General features: G+C 39.8%; 2 protein-coding genes across 2 annotated transcripts in view; both read right to left on the minus strand.

Moving 5' to 3' along the window:
• Positions 1 to 9525, minus strand: part of LOC126412112 (protein SPT2 homolog) — a 50370-nt gene extending 40845 nt beyond the window's left edge. Inside the window, exons 1-2 of the mRNA XM_050081544.1 lie at positions 9194 to 9525; positions 8866 to 9012 (exon numbers count right to left, since the gene is read on the minus strand). Of these exons, the coding sequence (XP_049937501.1) occupies positions 8866 to 9012; positions 9194 to 9253 (207 nt within the window). The 5' untranslated portion in view covers positions 9254 to 9525. The remainder of the gene's footprint in view (positions 1 to 8865; positions 9013 to 9193) is intronic.
• LOC126412904 (trichohyalin-like) overlaps positions 1 to 19838 on the minus strand; it is a 573063-nt gene that overhangs the window by 39868 nt on the left and 513357 nt on the right. The gene's annotated exons all lie outside the window — the stretch shown is intronic.

The raw sequence follows: 19838 nt of genomic DNA on the forward strand, positions 1-19838 counted from the left end.
TAGCCCACCTCAACTCAGTGCAAGTGGCAAACTGCGGTTACTTGTTCACCAAAATCTGTGGTCGAAAAAAAAAAAAATAATAATAAAGGAAATACTTGCATTAAACACTTTATGAATGGTACATGGAACATCCGTACTTTACTGGATAATGACCATAATCAATGTCCAGAGGGAAAGACAGCACTTACTGCTAGGGAGTTGGCTAGATATAACATCGACATCACCGCCCCACGTGAAACACATCTTAGTGACTCCCGAGAGCTGTGTGAACAGCTCGGAGGTTACACCTACTACTGGAGTGGGAAACCATCTACCGATAGGGCAGAAAGTAGTGTAGGCCACAGAAGTCTTGGGAAAACCTCAGAAAAAGAACCAAGATTGAATTGACGATTCAGATGCAGAGATCAAAAAGCTTGTTAATTACTTCAGAGCATCTCTTCACAGTCCTGATCTTGACAAGTGTAAAGTAGCACATTACAACCTGAAAGTAAAGGTGCGTGCCCTGAAAGACAAATGGTGACTGAATAAAGCCAATGAAATGCAATCATATGCTGCCACAAACCAAATAGGCAGATTCTTCGAGTGCCTGAAAACTACCTTTGGTCCAAAATCAAGGAAGATAGCACCTGTTTATGACAAAGATAAAATCTGTTGGCTGACGCAACAGAGTGATACCCTTGCTCGGTGGGCAGGACATTTTGATGACAATCTTAATCCCAACCATCAGACGACATATTCCATAAATAGAAACACTTGAAGGCCTGCCCGCCGCCGAACAACTTGCTGATGCCCCTTTTGTTCAGTGAATTCATTTCAGCATTGGGTAAGCTGAAAAATAACAAATAAGCAGGGTAAGACAACTTACCATCACAACTTTATAAATATAGTGGACCAAACATTACGAACCCACTGTTTGTTCCAATTTCAAAGATTTGGGGGTGCGAAATATTTCCACAAGATTGGAAAGGTGACTGCGTTTGCAAAATTTACAAAGGCAAAGGTGACATTTCTGACTGCAGTTCTCACAGGGGAATCTCTCTTCTCTCAGCAGCTGGGAAAGTCCTGGCTCACATACTCAACAACAGGCTAACGCACCTTGCAGAAAAAGTGCTACTGGAGACCCAGTGTGGCTTTCGCTCGAACAGAGGCACAATGGATGCCATATTTGTTGTCAAAAAATGCAAGAGAAAAGCTTAGAGCAACATCAGCCTCTCTTCATGTGCTTTGTAGACCTGGAAAAAGCATTCGACTGAGTCCCGCGGGAAGCTCTCTGGATTATACTAAAGAAAACCGGCTGCCCTGATGAAATTATTAACTTGATTAGACAAGTTTCATGACAACATGATGGCAAAAATCCGCCATGAAAATGAGTTTTCAGACCAGTCTCCCGTGACATGCGGTGTAAAACAAGGCTGTGTACAGGCTCCCACACTCTTCTAACTTTATTTCACAGCTGTTATGAGACATGCGACCAAATCCTGCAGTGGTCAAATGGGTCTTGACTCGAGAACAGACAAAAGTGTCTTCAACATCTCTCGCCTCAGAACAAAAAGTTGTGTAAATAAAATATCTATCTTAGAAATTCTTTATGCAGTTGATGTATGCATGATGGCTAATTCTCCTGAATCCCTCCAAACATACATGAACCTGCTAAATGACTCCTGAAGAAGATTTGGTCTAGTCATAAGCATAACCAAGACATAAGTCCTTCAATAACCACTTAGGGGTTCCAAAACAGACGACTGCAGTATTATGCTGGACAACAAACATTTGGAAAACGTGTCACACTTTACGTATCTAAGTAGTCACATTAAAAGTGACAACAGCCTGACAACAGAAATTGCAGCTCGTATAGCCAATGCAGCCTCAGTTTTCCGCAAACTGAATCACCGAGTATGGAAATCACATGATCTCAGACTACAAACTAAAACTGCAGTCTACAAAGCAATAATATTACTAACTTTACTCTACGAATTTGGAAACCTTGTGCTGTTATAAAGCTGACATTAGGAGGTTAGACACCTTTCATCTTCGCTGTCTGAGATCAATTCTTCGCATGAAATGGGAAGACAGTGTTCCAAACACGGAGATTTTGTGCCGCGTGAAACTGCCTGGCATTGAAACTCTCTTAATGAAACACCAACTGAGATGGAGTGGCCATATCATACGCATGGAGAAGGTGGCCAATACCTGCGATACAAAGACACCATCAAATGACATCTCACGGCCTGTGGCATTCCGAGCAAACGTTGGGAGGAGCTTGCATTACACCAATCAGAGTGGCGCTCAACTGCACACAGGAGTGTGGAGTAATTCGAGCATATCAGCCTAAAGAACCTGGACGATAAACAAAAGCTCGACAAATCTAAGCCCAAGCCTAATTACATCTGCGTATAACTCCACCGGGCAACTGTATTGCACTTCGTGTGACTCGATCTTCAAAGCAAAGCTCGGTTTTGCAAGCCACAACTGAGCCCACCACAATACGGACTGAACCACAATAAGGACTGAACGACTGATGGAGTCACTGTCACCAGACACAGCGAGGAGGACATGATGACGAGTGTGTTTTGTGAAAAGGATTCCTTGAAATGCCTTCTGACTGCGGCCACAGGAGAGTGGAGTGTGCTGACTATTTGCATATCCACAAAAGAGTGATCTACAAAAAAAACAGCAGACTTTGTTCAGGTTGGGAAGAAGTGTTCTCATTTGAAGACTCTGTTTCAAAGTGAAGATGTTTCCAGTGACGACTTTTTGTGTTTTAAATGTTTTAACAGAATAACAATAATGATAGTACCTGAACAAGGTGAAGCCTCCCACGGTGCAGATTTTGCATCAACAGAGGAAGATTGAATACCCTGAATCAGTCAACTACAGAAGTAGGTGTTAGTCCTGTCAACAAACCGTGGTCAGTGAAGTCGAGTCATAAGCTCTATGGATCAAGAGAGTGTAGAGAAATTACTAAAGCTATGGATGAATACACTATAGCAAAACTGACCACACTCTTCAAAGTAGGAATTCCATCTTCAGAAGAAAATGAACTAAAGCACTCTTGCATCTCTTGCCAGGAATTTTCCACAAATATCAACTCAGCTATTGAATACTGTGAATTGTACAGTGAAGTGGTGCAAGTTTTAACTATTATTTCAGAGACTTTTCAAGGAAAACAATTTTGAACCACATTCCATCAGTATCAAAGTACACGGTAGACAAATCAAGAAATGTGAGGTATATAAAAAGAGTCTTTCGAAGACCAGATCCCTATTATGATCATCCTGTAGAAGTTGCTCAAGTTCAAATAGAAAACTGTTGCCTTTGACAGTTTCATTGATGAACATGGTAAATGGTCAGTGAAAGCAGTAACACACCAGCATCTGAAGAAATTGCAGCAACAACACATTGCAGAAGTGAAAGGGTGTGTACAGGCTGAAGAACTATGTTTAGTGCTTCACTGTGATTTTGCTGAGAACAAGAAGTACATGGGTATCACTGGAGTAATGACCAGGTTTCAATTTTTACAGGAGTGACATATTTTCAAAACACGACCACAAGTTTGCAGTTACAAGTGATGACACAGGACATGACTCCGCACAAGCTTTGCTAGCAATGCGCAAAATTCTTCAACAGCAAACAGGGGCAGAGAAGGTCATCAATATTTCTGCTGGTACTACTAGTCATTTTAAAAATGGTTGCCAGCTGTTTGAATTGAGTAAGACACTTGTGCCAACTGACTGGGTATACAGTGCTACTGGTCATGGGACAAGGCCTTGCAATGGTGTAGGAGGCCTGCTGAAGCACCATGCTAGAAAACATAATCTTTCCAGAACAAATACAGCTGCAATTCAGAATGCTGAGGATTTTATGAGAGTCATGAAATCTTAAAACATCCACAGCCCTCATTCTTTTGTCCAAAGAGCAAATCGAAGAATTCCGTGGTCAGAAAAAAGAAGAATGGTCCAAACAAACGACTCCTGTGAAAGGAATTCAGAAGACATTTTTGGACTCAAAAGTGATGGGCAAACTCATATTGCACTCACTTTAAAGAACAAGAAAGAAGAAATTTCGTTGGTTCTGCCAACACCTCACAAACAGCAGATTCACTGCCTGAGAAGGGGGGATATTTGTGGCATGTGTGTATGACTGTGACTGGTGGATTGCAAAGGTTATAGATACTAGTTGTGAGTTAAATGAAATGTAGTGACCTTTATGCTACCACATGGACCAGCTACTGGATATAGGTTTCCAGCTGAAGGACAGCAACAACATCATTAGTGCTCACTTCCTGTTCACATTGTTTTGAAGAATGTAAGTGCTCCAGTTCCTATTTGTTTAACAAGAAGGCATCACTCCATATCAAAGGAAGATACTAAAGTAGTGGAACACATTTTTAGTTCATTGACTGGCTAATTTCTGTACAAAACAGAGTGCACAGAAGTTGTATAAACTGAAACCTTCAAGTCTTTGGACCTTTCACATACATTTTGGAACCATTTAAAATGCTTAGAAATGAGTCTCTTACTCATCTTTCAAAATGAGCCTATTATGCGATAATGTGGTAATAAAACAGGTTTCATGTATGGCAAAAATTTCAATTGTTTACAAAACCTGTTCAACCTAAAAATGGAAGCTCTCCTTTTCAGGGAATATAGAACTATATGGCACTAATTAACAGAAAAAAAAAATCAAAATTTTATGGTTGGCATTTATGAAACAGAAAAAAAATCCATAAATTATAAAAAAAAGTTCAGAAAGCTATAGTAAAACGACTTTGACAGGTAAGTCCAAATTGAGGATTTCTCTGTAATCATAAAGCAATTATCTTTTAAATTTTAAAAAAAGTTGAACTATTCCAGACTCAGCAGCATTAGTGGCAGAACAACTGAGAGAAAATTTGGAATACATTTCACATAAATTTTCTCAGCATGTTATAGTCTTAGGTGGAGATTTCAATTTACCGGATATAGACTGGGACACTCAGATGTTTAGGACGGGTGGTAGGGACAGAGCATCGAGTGACATTATACTGAGTGCACTATCCGAAAATTACCTCGAGCAATTAAACAGAGAACCGACTCGTGGAGATAACATCTTGGACCTACTGATAACAAACAGACCCGAACTTTTCGACTCTGTATGTACAGAACAGGGAATCAGTGATCATAAGGCCGTTGCAGCATCCTTGAATATGGAAGTTAATAGGAATATAAAAAAAGGGAGGAAGGTTTATCTGTTTAGCAAGAGTAATAGAAGGCAGATTTCAGACTACCTAACAGATCAAAACGAAAATTTCTGTTCCGACACTGACAATGTTGAGTGTTTATGGAAAAAGTTCAAGGCAATCGTAAAATGCGTTTTAGACAGGTACGTGCCGAGTAAAACTGTGAGGGACGGGAAAAACCCAACGTGGTACAACAACAAAGTTAGGAAACTACTGCGAAAGCAGAGAGAGCTCCACTCCAAGTTTAAACGCAGCCAAAACCTCTCAGACAAACAGAAGCTAAACGATGTCAAAGTTAGCGTAAGGAGGGCTATGCGTGAAGCGTTCATTGAATTCGAAAGTGAAATTCTATGTACCGACTTGACAGAAAATCCTAGGAAGTTCTGGTCTTACGTTAAATCAGTAAGTGGCTCGAAACAGCATATCCAGACACTACGGGATGATGATGGCATTGAAACAGAGGATGACACGCGTAAAGCTGAAATACTAAACACCTTTTTCCAAAGCTGTTTCACAGAGGAAGACGGCACTGCAGTTCCTTCTCTAAATCCTCGCACAAACGAAAAAATGGCTGACATCGAAATAAGTGTCCAAGGAATAGAAAAGCAACTGGAATCACTCAACAGAGGAAAGTCCACTGGACCTGACAGGATACCAATTCGATTCTACACAGAGTACGCGAAAGAACTTGCCCCCCTTCTAACAGCCGTGTACCGCAAGTCTCTAGAGGAACGGAGGGTTCCAAATGATTGGAAAAGAGCACAGATAGTCCCAGTCTTCAAGAAGGGTCGTCGAGCAGATGCGCAAAACTATAGACCTATATCTCTTACGTCGATCTCTTGTAGAATTTTAGAACATGTTTTTTGCTTGCGTATCATGTCATTTCTGGAAACCCAGAATCTACTATGTAGGAATCAACATGGATTCCGGAAACAGCGATCGTGTGAGACCCAACTCGCCTTATTTGTTCATGAGACCCAGAAAATATTAGATACAGGCTCCCAGGTAGATGCTATTTTTCTTGACTTCCGGAAGGCGTTCGATACAGTTCCGCACTGTCGCCTGATAAACAAAGTAAGAGCCTACGGAATATCAGACCAGCTGTGTGGCTGGATTGAAGAGTTTTTAGCAAACAGAACACAGCATGTTGTTATCAATGGAGAGACGTCTACAGACGTTAAAGAAACCTCTGGCGTGCCACAGGGGAGTGTTATGGGACCATTGCTTTTCACAATATATATAAATGACTTAGTAGATAGTGTATGAAGTTCCATGCGGCTTTTCGCGGATGATGCTGTAGTATACAGAGAAGTTGCAGCATTAGAAAATTGTAGCGAAATGCAGGAAGATCTGCAGCGGATAGGCACTTGGTGCAGGGAGTGGCAACTGACCCTTAGCATAGACAAATGTAATGTATTGCGAATACATAGAAAGAAGGATCCTTTATTGTATGATTATATGATAGCGGAACAAACACTGGTAGCAGTTATTTCTGTAAAATATCTGGGAGTATGCGTGCGGAACGATTTGAAGTGGAATGATCATATAAAATTAATTGTTGGTAAGGCGGGTACCAGGTTGAGATTCATTGGGAGAGTGTTTAGAAAATGTAGTCCATCAACAAAGGAGGTGGCTTACAAAACACTCGTTCGACCTATACTTGAGTATTGCTCATCAGTGTGGGATCCGTACCAGGTCGGTCTGACGGAGGAGATAGAGAAGATCCAAAGAAGAGCGGCGCGTTTCGTCACAGGGTTATTTGGTAACCGTGATAGCGTTACGGAGATGTTTAATAAACTCAAGTGGCAGACTCTGCAAGAGAGGCGCTCTGCATCGCGGTGTAGCTTGCTCGCCAGGTTTCGAGAGGGTGCGTTTCTGGATGAGGTATCGAATATATTGCTTCCCCCTACTTATACCTCCCGAGGAGATCACGAATGTAAAATTAGAGAGATTAGAGCGCGAACGGAGGCTTTCAGACAGTCGTTCTTCCCGCGAACCATACGCGACTGGAACAGGAAAGGGAGGTAATGACAGTGGCACGTAAAGTGCCCTCCGCCACACACCATTGGGTGGCTTGCGGTGTATCAATGTAGATGTAGATATGGCATTTTAAATTTTTTTTCCAAAATTTGCATCTTCAAACTGTTATGTGCAGTGTCATCTTTGGAGGACTGTATCTTGGAGCAGAATTTTTTTGTTGTTGTTGAGAAATGCTTGTTCCTTACTTAATCCTTCATTTTAACATCATGCCTAATTCAATAACATCTGAGACAACGAAGGTAAGATTTTTTCTAGCCTGCCTGAATCGATATGGACTATGCCTAAAGAATCTTATGAATGCTGTCTGTTATATTTTGACCTACTGAGTGGCACTTTATTATCTAAACAAATCCTGTATCATGGTGAGATGATCCTCAAATGAAATAACATAAATAAATAAATGTCATGGCTTCCTCTTTCTTCATAACTTCACTGACCCTCACAAGATGAGCACACCATCTTGGATACAGAGTGTCTCCCCCAAGAACTGAGAGCTGGAACACTTTCGAATGGTACTTTGGAAAAACAGTTATAAGGAGTGGCAGATTGGATGTGCTCTGCACCCTACAACTGCAGTATGACACGTTAAGATAGATGAAGTTACAAATTTTGGTAGTGTTGCCTCTACTAAAACACTTAATTAACTTTGGTCCTATCCTTATTTTTGTGTGTTCAGGTACTGTCTCTTGTACACAACATATGCAACAACGGCACTGGCCACATCCTTTGCCACCATGAGAGATTCAATACTCTAGTTATACATGCTCCCATCTGGAACCTTGCAGATACCCTTGAAAACGGTTTTAGCGGCACAGTACAATATGGCTTCCATAACATATTCTTTGTTTTTACATTACCGGAGGTGTACTTTCATCTGTTCACAAGTAACTAGTAAACACAAGGTATTGCAAAAAGCTGCTTTTTGGATCTGAAGAAGACCAGTGATGGTTGAAATGCATTAGTTGTGAACAGATAAAATCAATGTTAGATTATAAAATTGTTAAAACATAATATCAAGAGTGGGTGTGTCTTGACAATATGTTGGATTTTTCATAAAGGACTTGTTTTTAATATTTTTTTAATGTGTCAGACTTTTCAAACTGACACAAATTATTAATGAACTTTATACTTGCATTCTGAACTCATTTCTGTATCAACCTAAAACTGAATTGAGTTCGAAACCATTTTTCTCTTCAAGTTTTTGCATGTGTAAATGCTGATTTCCAAATGCAATTTGTTGCCAAAGACAACTGCATGTATTTCAGACTCCGTAGTACACAGAAATGTCTTCCAGTCAAAAATTCATATAATCTAGGTAAGCTATTAATATGCGATAATAATTTTCAGGAAAATAATAAATTTAAAAAAATCCCAGTGAAGATAGCGCAAATTGATAAAACATGTTTGGGTAATAACAAAACTGTCTCTTGCATATGGTTGAACTTCTCTTCAGTAAAACATTTGACCCATTTTACATTTAAAATTAGATACTTACGAATAATACGGTCTCGTATGCGGCTTTCTTCACATATTAGCTGCTTACAGAAAACAATGAGGGAAGGGAGAGGTTGGGGGGAAGATGCAACAATTAGCCACAGTATACTTACAGCCCTCCTTTGCATGGCTTCTACTTCTCTCTTCTTTTCTTCTTCTTCCTTTCTCTGCAAAAATTTCTGTATGTTTACTGACAATGATTTGGAATCCCTCACTTCCTTCTTCGGCGGATCGAAAGTAGAACGGTAACATCTCGCAGGCTGAAACATTACGAAATCATCATGACAATAACAACACTGATTCACAAATGTTGCTGATAGAAATTGATGCCTGGATACCAGTAAAACTTTCGTATTCACACGAGGTGAGCAAAATATAAATTGATGACAGCAACATTCAATTGAAAAAGTGTAAACAAAACGGGGAATGTAAAACATGTACCTCTTTCTTTGAATTTCGCTCGTTCTTTTGAGCAACGTGTAATAATGACCCGAAATCCATCTCTACAGTGAATAAGTAATTGATGACAGCAAAATTACAAAAATATTAGAGGCATTTATTCAACAATCTGCTACGTGTACAAATTCGTCCATCTTTCCTGTCTCTCATTTCGTTCTTATTGCTGCCAACATCACACCGTGAAACTACTTCTGCGAGAAAAGTAGATATCTCCATCACTAAAAACTCAGGATCCTCCGTCAATAAGTATCCGAAAGGCGCTAATTTGCCCTGTAGCCGTATTTATTTAGCCGAACTGTAGTTCGCCAGCTAGCAGTGTTATTCACAAACAGCTGAAGGGAAAGAATGCCAGAGTACTTGCTAGTAACAATTCGTTACTCTTTTGTCTCAACGGGGGAACGATGTCCTAAATGAGACGCAATAAGCGACGCGCCGAGCAGAAAGGTTTGTGATGTTCTGCGCACTATGTTGTCGTGGAACATATGGCGCCAACATTTGAATGTTGGCGGAGTGTTATGATTTCCAAGAGATTGAACCAGATTCGAGTCCCGGTCTGGCACACAATTTCAGTCTGCCACGAAGTTCCAAATCAGCTCACAAACTGCTACTGAATAGTATTCAATGAGATACTGATTACATTACCGGCATACGTTGGGAACTGCTAGGAAAGTGGTAGGCCTACTTAAGATATGCATTTTCATCGGTCATTTATCCTGCAGCCATTACTCTTGTAAACTACTTTCAATTGGAGAAAGGAATAATGTTTGAACAAACGCGAGCTTCGCGGGAGTACCCCAGAGAGAAAGTAGAGAAGCTTTCACAGCGAAAGATAAGAGTGTCGATAAATATATTGTTTGTTGTGCCTCAGAGAACATTAGATTGTGTGTGTGTGTGTGTGTGTGTGTGTGTGTGTGTGTGTGCGTGCGAGGGATTTTTTTTGTTATTAATTAGGCGACTCTTCACAAATTCCACATAACTATTGCTGTGGAAAACCCAGAAGTATCAGTGCAAGATAAAAAATGCCTCCCTCAGCTGACAGTATCAAAAACCTACTGGTTAAGCTCCAAAGCATTCGCAACAAAGTGTTAGAATTTGAAGTGCCCCTAAAGATCACTGAAGTCATCATAATATTAGGCACAGAAAGTTGGTTAAATCCTGAAGTAGACAGTAGTGAGATATATGGAAAAAATCTAGTGTATGCCAAAGGAATAGGGAAACGAAAAATGGAAGTGGTGTATTTGTTGCAACAGACAGTAAACTCAAATCTGTGGAGATATATAGGTGAAGCTGCACATGAGACTGTTTGGACAAGACTCAGTATCAAGGATAGGCACAAAATTATAATAGGGTCCCATCAACCACTTGATGTAACCAAGAACTTCCGAGAAAACCTCACTTCACTTGTACATAAGTTCCCTAATGATACTGTAATCATTGAAGGAGACTTAAATCATTCAACAGTCGATTGTGATAGTTATAATTTTGTTATTGGCGAGCGTGACAACACATCCTGTGAAATGGTACTAAATGCGTACCCTGTAAACTAACTCATTCCACATCATTTCACCTGATCTATGGGACATGTAACTAAATAACTAAATTAGAATGCCTTTTCTGAAAACTACGTAGAACGGAGAGTTCAGAATGCCACTCATAATGGAGGAGGAGGAGATTAGTGTTTAATGTCCCGCCGACAACGAAGTCATTAGAGACGGAGCGCAAGCTCGGTTGAGGGGAGGATGGGGAAGGAAATCGGCCGTGCCCTTTCAAAGGAACCATCCCGGCATTTGCCTGAAGCGATTTAGGGAAATCACGGAAAACCTAAATCAGGATGGCCGGAGACGGGATTGAACCGTCGTCCTCATAATGGAGACAGATCTAATGTCAACAAACAAACTGACCTCTAAGGAAGCTCATATTGAATCTAGCATTAGTGACCATGTGGCAGTTACAACAACAGTTTATACCAAAACACAAAGGGCAACTAAAGCAAGAGAAAGATTTATTCATTCAGTGAACTAGACAAAGAAGCAATAGTGTCATACCTCAATGAGGAACTTGAGGCTTTTAACTTGGGACAGGAGCATGAAATATATATAAGTTCAGTAAATTACATGAAAAGTCTTTAGTGTCATAACTCAGTGAGGAAGTTGAACTTTCAAACTAGGGCAGGAGCACGCAGAGGAACTATGGCTCAAGTTTAAAAAAATAGTTGAACATGCAATGCATAGATATGTACCCTGTAGAACAGTTCATGATGGGAGGGACCTGCCATGGTGTACAGTCACTGTAAGGAAACTGCTAAGGAAACAGGGACTACTGGATAAAAGGTGGAAAACAAAGCATAGGACTATAGCTAGAGAGATACTTAATGAAATACACTTGGTTGTCGAGAGAGCAAAGCATGAACCCTTCAGTGACTACCGTAGCAGAATATTGTCGAATGATCTTTCGCAAAACCCAAAGAAATTCTGGTCATATGTAATCCGTAAAACTATCGTCCAATATTCTCTACATTGGTTTGTTGCAGAATCTTAGAACGTATTCTGGGTTCAAACACAATGACACGTACCTTGAAGAGAATGATCACCTTAATGGCAACCAGCATGGATTCCAAAAACATTGATCATATGAAACCCAACTCACACTTTTCTAACATGCCATTCTGAAAGCTGTGTATGAATACAGTTAGGTAATGCTGTATCTCTTGATTTCTGAAAACCATTGAATCAGTACTATAACTACAATTATTGTCAGAAGTGTGATCAAATAAGGTATAAATTTGTGATTGGGCTGAGGACTTTTTGTTAGGGAGGATGCAGCATGTTATCTTGGATGGATAGTTGTCATCAGATGTAGAAGTAACTTTGGTTGTGCCAAAGGGTAGTGTATTGGGACCCTTGCTATTCATATTGTACATTAAAACCCTAGCAGACAATATTAACAGTAGCCTCAGGCTTTTTGCAGATGATGCATTCATCAGTCATGAAGTACTGTCTAAAAGAAGCTGCATAAATATTCAGTCAGATTTTGATAACATTTCAAAGTGGTGCAAAGATTGGCAATTTGCTTTAAATGTTCAGAAATGTAAAACTGTGCTCCTCACAAAACGAAAAAACTGTAGTATCCTATGACTATAATGTCAGTGAGTCATATTGGCCATCTCATATAAATATCTGGGTGTAACACTTTGTAGGGATACAAAATGCAATGATCACATAGGCTCAGTTGTGGGTAAAGCAGGTGGTAGACTTCAATTTATTGGCAGAAAACTGGGAAAATGCCATCAGCCTACAAAAAAGATTGCTTACATATCACTCATCCAACCCATTCTAGAATATTGCTCAAGTGCGTGCGACTTGTACCAAACTGTACTAACAGGGGATATTGAATGTACACAGAGAAGGGGGGCACAAATGGTCACAAGTTTGTGTGACCAGTGCATAAAGACACTGAACTAGAAGACTCTTGAAGAGAAACATAAACTATCCTGAGAAAGCCTACGTACAAAGTTTAAAGAACCAGCTTCAAATGATAAGTCTAAGACTATACTAAAACCCCCTACATATCACTCACATGCAGATTATGAGGATAAGATTAGAATAATTATGTGTGCATAGAGGCATTCAAACAACTATTCTTCCTACACTCAATACATGAATAGAATGAGAAGAAATCCTAATAACTGGTATAATGGAACATACCCTCTGCCATGAACTTCATAATGGTTTGCAGAGTACAGATGTAAATGTAATTGTATGACAGATTGCTAGCCACAAGAGAATTACTGGCATTAGCTGAGAACACACAATCTAGATGACGGCATGATTTCTCATGGGGTTTGCTTGTACTATCAGAACCAGCCAGCCATCTCATGTTAATGTGTTTGCCAATCGATGGATACAGCAATGTGCCCAGAGAAATGGTTGTTATTAAGAACCTGGATTTCACACATACCAAGCATTTCATCACTGTTCATCCAGAAATAATTAAAATTTAGGCCAGAATGTAAAAATGTAACTGGCTGTCATCAAGAGAGGAGGTAAAGAAATTTGAGACAGCTCGTCAATGCAAGGTGCAAATGAACAACATATATGTAGATTAAGTAGTGTATGAACTTAAATTAGTGACAGAAGTGAAGTTCCCATGATTGATATTTCTGGAATAGCAACTGTGTAGCAGGATTCCAAGATTGGTGGTGCCAATCATATAGGATATGTAAAAGGGAAAAGGTCAAAAAAACCATGGGTGACACAAGAAATGATTTCCAAGATGGAGGAGAGAAGAAAATTGAAAAACTAGAACACTGAAGATGCAAGAAAGATGTACCGAAGGTTAAATAATGAACTGCGAAGTGAAACAGAGCAGACTAGGAAAAAATGGCTAAAAGAGGAATGTGATGAAATTGAAGAACTGGACAGGAAGGGAAGATACGACTTACTATACAACAGAGTAAAGACTATGACATGGGAACAAAACAGAGCAGGAAGTGCTACTATGGAAATTTTGAGTAAAGACGAAGAGGTAGTGTACAAAGATCGTGACGATGTCCTCCAGAGGTGGGAAGAATATATAAAAGAGCTATATGACACAAATAGCAAACCAGAAACTCTGGAACTTGAATCCCACAACAGTGTAAGTGATGACGGGAAAGGACCGACCATCATAATGGAAGAAGTAAAGTCTGCCATAGCTGCAATGAGAAATGGCAAAGTGGTAGGTACAGATACAATACCGGGAGAAATACTAAAATGCTTGAACCACGATGGAATAAGAGAAATATTGAGGTTATGTAATAAAATATATGACAGTGGTGAATGGCCTGAGGACTTTCTGACAACAGTAATGATTCCATTACCGAAAAAACAAGGAACCAAGAAATGCAGCGAACACAGGACAATCAGCCTCATTTCACATGCAGCCAAAGTGATGTTAAGAATGATTAATAAAAGACTTGAAAAAGTAATGGAGGAGAATCTTGGCGAGGAGCAGTTTGGCTTTAGACGGAATACGGGCACCAGAGATGCAATAGGGCTCCTACGAATCTTGGGAGAAAGGTTTATTGAAAAAGGAAGAGACCTATATATGTGCTTCATCAATCTAGAAAAGGCATTTGACAATGTGGTTTGGGACAAGCTGGCGACTATAATGAGGGAAAAGAGAGTGGACTGGAAAACCAGAAGACTTAAAAACTCATTATATCTTAATCAAAAAGTTTCAGTTAAAGTGAGAGGAGAAAGTACAAACTGGATCAGACTAGGAAAAGGAGTAAGACAAGGATGCTGTTTATCACCTACTCTTTTCAACCTCTACTTGGAAAATGGATGACAAAGGAGTAGAAATTGGAGGAAGAAGAGTAGGGTGTTTGAGATTTGCTGATGACATTGTCCTTCTAGCCACAGGGGGAAAAGAATCACAGGATTTGGTGGACACCATTGCAACTAACGGAAAAAAATATGGAATGAAAATTAACACAAATAAAACAAAAGTATTGGCACTAGGGGGAAATAAGGAAATAAAAATTATGCTGAATGGAGAAACACCAAAACAGGTGCAAAATTTTAAGTAATTTGGAAGCAGGATAGACACCGGCTGAAAGTGCACCACAGAAATTAAAACGAGGATAGTAATGGCAAAAGAGGCATTTTATAAGAAAAGGAGAATCTTCTGCAGCGGTCTGGACAGAGAACTCAGAAAGAGACTCATAAAAAGTCTTGTATGGAGTGTTCTTCTATATGGCACTGGAACATGGACTATGAGGAAAAAAGACAGAGAAAGGCTTGGAGGCTTTTGAGATCTGGACATGGCGGAAGATGGAAAGAATAAGTTGGATGGACAGAGTAAAAAATGAAGAGGTACTGAGAAGAGTGGGAGAGAAAAGACAGTTACTAGATGTAATAAAGAGAAGAAAAAGAAATTGGATTGGGAATATATTAATAAAGAATGGCGGACTGATAAAAACAGTTTTAGAAGGTTATGTAGAAGGGAAAAGGAAGTGAGGAAGGAAGAGATTCCAGATACTGGATGACATGATGGATGGTACAACATACAGCAGCCTTAAGAAGAAAGCAATGGATCGCAGAAAATGGAGAGGCAAAGGACCTGCTAATATAGCAGATAACTGATGATGATGATGATGAGGTTTGGCTAATGCAACATTCCAGCTTTACTGATCAGAAAGAATGGTAATGGAACTTGCAGCATCTCCTGTAAATTGCAGTTTGCAGGTCTGTTATGTGTTTGAGCTAATGTCCATTTATATCAGTGAATTTCTTTTACATCAGTTAATATTCTCTTCATACTTTAATAGAATTCATAGAGTAGTGGTGCAACAAAGTATAAAAGTGTGTGCAGTAGTGGCAGTTAGATTAGCCAATTCAATTTTCTGGAATGAAATCTCTTGCATAGTTAATTAAATGAAACGGACAGTGTACATCCATCAACTGATTTTTTGTTTTTTAATTTTTTAAAAAAACCTTGTGATACATGAAAAATGAAAATAGTACTTTATCTAGATCTTGTTTTTTCATTCAAACTTTTCTCTGAGCCAACTTTGAAAATTGTGTGCTCATTTCCGACAATCGTCAGGAGTGGGGCTTTATTTTACACTTTCTGAGTTCTGCATATATCCAAGAGTCATTGACAGAAATAGTCCTAGGGTCCTTGGGACGAGCTTGAAGTTACTTCAAGCATGCCCAGAGAAGTGCACTGAGCCTCTCATCATTTATGTTGTAGCCTATATTAATGTCCTGGAAAACAATAATAATAGTAGCCAAAGACTTTTTAAGATTACAAAGTTATCTATAACTATAGTTGGAATCAAGAACGATGACGGTCGAGTTTAGGCTTGTTCTGTGTACCTACATCACGCATACTCCAATAGCGAATGAGCGTTTGGTAGTGTTCTGAGTGCTTTGCTCTGATTGCTGTATCTAATGTGAGCATTAAACGTGATCATATTGAGTTTTTTAGTGAATTTCAATTTCATTTATTGCAAGCTGTCATTGCTGATGGTGATGGTAAGTCATAAATTCTGCATAAGCAAATGAGAAACATAATATGCAGGATATATGCTCCCTTCAAGAGGAGAGTGTGCACATGCACATACCGCAATTGTCACTTGGAATCATCAACAATGTCATTCCTGTCCATGCATCAACATGCGCAAACTGCCATCATTCATGGATTGAACTATAGCATAGTGCTCACTGCTTCTTTCATGTAGACTGTTTGGTCAGCAAAGAATTTTTTTTAAATTTCTTTAACTGGTTTTTCATGTTGTTTACAAATTGCAACATCTGTTAATTTTTTAATGTTAATTAAGGCCATAGAAGCATGGGTTGTTCAGAATGTACTTATGACCAAAAAGTGATTGCAGTAGCTGGAGTGCAAGGTTTTTGTTAATCATGCCTTTTGCATTCTTTTAGTGATTTTTCCATAGAAACTTTCATCCACTAACACCCATTTCTTTATGTCAAGCCCAGAAGTGAAATATCAGTTTCACAGCTGTAATTATTTTTAACGAAACGAAATATTTTCTTAAAGGTCTTCATACCCTCTTTCCCTCCCTTAGGGGTTGAATTCCTTAAAACGCTTTCCATAGTTTTAAAAGTGCTTCGGTAGTTCTTTAGTGGTGATTTATTTTCAAAAAAACTTTCACCCACTACTTTATCCCCTTAGAGGTTGAATTTCCAAACATGCTGAAACATGTTTTTCTTTTTTTCTGCCTGAGAAACCAAATACCAATTTTCATAGGTCTAGCTTCAAAATTGCCTTAATAGAGATATATTTTCAAACTTTTCATCCCCTACTTCACCCCCTTAGGGGTGGAATTTTGAAAAATCCATTCTTGAACAATGTCTACAGTATAAGATCAACACCTTCTGAAAATTTCAAGCTTCTATCATTAGCCGCTAAGGCTGCATGATGATGAGTCAGTCAGTCAGGGCATTGTATTTTATAGGCAGAGATGAGGCACAGTCTGAAAAAAGCTGTACAAATATCCAGTCAGATCTTGATATGATTTCAAAAGGGTGAAAATATTGGCAGCTTATTTTAAATTTTCAGAAATATAAAATTATTCACTACACAAAATGCGCAAAAGTAGAATTATATGAAAGCAAAAATCAGTCAACTTATACAAATACCTGAGTGTAGCAATTTGAAGGTATATGAAACGGAATTATCATGCAGCCACTGTCCCAGGTGAAGAAGGTGGCAGACTTTGGTTCATTGGCAGGATACTGGGATAATGTAGTCAGTCTATATAGAAGTCTGCTCTCAAATCACTTGTTCGTCTCATTTTAAAATATTGCTCAAGTGCGAGAGACCCATGCCAAATAGGACTAACGAGGATTAGAACATATACATTGACTTATTTATTGTATGGCTTTTTGACACAATGAAAGAATACATAGGGTGTAGAGCATAAGAGTTACAATATAAAATCTTATAAACAAACATATAGAGCATTTGTGTAATCTCCCAAACTTGGTGTCACCAACAGAAAGTCTTCTGGTCTACCACCTACATCTACAGCTATACTCTGCAAAGCACTGTGAGATGCATGACAGAGGTTACTAGGATTTCTTCTCATTCCATTCATGTACGGATCGTGGGAAGAATGATTGTTTGAATGCCTCTGTGTGTGCGATAATTATTCTAATCTTATCCTCACTATCCCTATGTGAACACACATATGGGATTGTAGTATATTCAGATTCATCTTTTACAGCTGGTTGTCAAAAATTTGTTAATAGACTTTCTCGAGATAGTTTACATCTCTCTTCAAGAGTCTTCCAGTTCAGTACTTTCAGTGTCTGTGTGACACTCTCCCATGGATCAATCAAACCTGTAACCATTTGTGTGGCCTTTCTCTGTTCAGTATTCCCTGTTAGTCCTATTTGATATGAGTCCCACACACTTCAGCAATATTCTAGAGCCATTCGAATGAGTGATTTGTAAGCAATCTCCTTTGTAGACTGATTATTTGAAGAAATCCCTGTTGAACAAGCACACTTCCGGCCAAAACAGGGCTGCACAGATCATGTGCTGTCACTCACCACATACATTGAGGCAGGATTTCAAAGAAAGCTTAAAACAACAGCTGCATTCACTGACTTATTAGTGGCCTATGATACAGTGTGGAGGGGAGTATGGTCTCATGTAGCATTCTTCTGTGATGTGTCTGGTGGGCAGTCACAAAGTGGGGACAGTTTCTTACACCATTTGTATAAAAACTATGTGCATGTGACATGTTGATCTCTAATTACATTTAGCAGTCAGCATGTTTTGCATGGTAAGTCAAATCCTGATTGTTTTTGGGTGATACATCGCATATTATTATTTTGTTGTCCAGTCCATGCATTGGTAATGTTGATATTATCTTCCACAGCAACCACTGCTGTTATTGTTTGTGGTCATCTAGAGTGGAACTGGTTTGCATTATGGGATTCTGGATACGGATTGTATAAATAGTTCCCAAGTTTTCTATATACACATATATTTTACCATAAAGACTGATACACATGAGCACTGCATGAAGTACAAAGGCAGACTGAATTAAACATAGCGGCTCATCAGAACTGTTAATATTCCAAACACAGTAATTTGTGTGGTCGATGCGACCTATTGATTCCACATAGCCCCCCCCCCCTCCCCACCCCGCAGTACGGAGTATGGCCTATGAGACGTGAGAGGGGGTCGTGTGGGTGTCAGCGTCGGCATGAGTGGTGTGAGATGGCAGATCGGGAGTAGTGGTATGGGAGGGGAGGTGGCATGTGAGTGTGCCTTCCCCGAATGCAGACTGAGCCATCCGAAGAAATGAAAGCTTGAACACATGACGGGTCACACTCTTGTGGGAGGGACAAACTGTGCTCTATCTTGATGTTGAGTTCCTCAGTGAGGGTTGGGTCTGTGCTGTCAGTGAGTCAGTGAGCAGTACAATCATGCGATTGTCTAACACCATAATTGACACGTTGTCAAAGCGGTCAGGTGGAACGCTGCAGCGCAAAACAAAGGACGGGGCATCTGCGTCTCTAGTATCTTAAATGTCTTCAAAACCTGTGAATGAGGATGATGATGACATGCCTGAGGAACCTGCGAACTGCGGTGGTGAATCATTGGCCGGAGAAAACCCAACCATAGGTTGAATGGACTCGTTAGTGGGTTCGTCCAAAGAACATGTGCTTGGGCAGTTCGACTGGGACAGCAGAGGGGTATCGGAGTCTATGAAGGCAGGCTTGAGCCTGTGTAGAGAAACGGTTTGAGGGTGATCTCTTATTATAATGTCGAACATTGTCTCGCCCCTCCGGAGCACTTTGAAGGGGCCGCGGTAAGGGAGCTGTAGGTGTTGACTGACAGAGTCGTCCCTGAGCATGACATGTGACCAAGAGCTGAGTGCGGTCAGCACGGAAGTGTCAGATGGGGAATGGCTGACAGGTGCGTGTAGCCGGGTGTTTCTAAAGTCTGCACACATCCTGCCGATAAAGTCTGGGAATGAGGGGGAATCCCCTGGATCTTGGGGAAGAATTAGTTCCCCAGGTAAAACCGAGTTTTCGCTGAAAACGAATTCGGAAATTGTCCCATGTAAATCTGGTTTAAATGTAGAACGTAGGCACAGCAACAC

The sequence above is a fragment of the Schistocerca serialis genome, chromosome 7, assembly GCF_023864345.2.
Source record: "Schistocerca serialis cubense isolate TAMUIC-IGC-003099 chromosome 7, iqSchSeri2.2, whole genome shotgun sequence".
NCBI classification, from domain to species: domain Eukaryota; kingdom Metazoa; phylum Arthropoda; class Insecta; order Orthoptera; family Acrididae; genus Schistocerca; species Schistocerca serialis.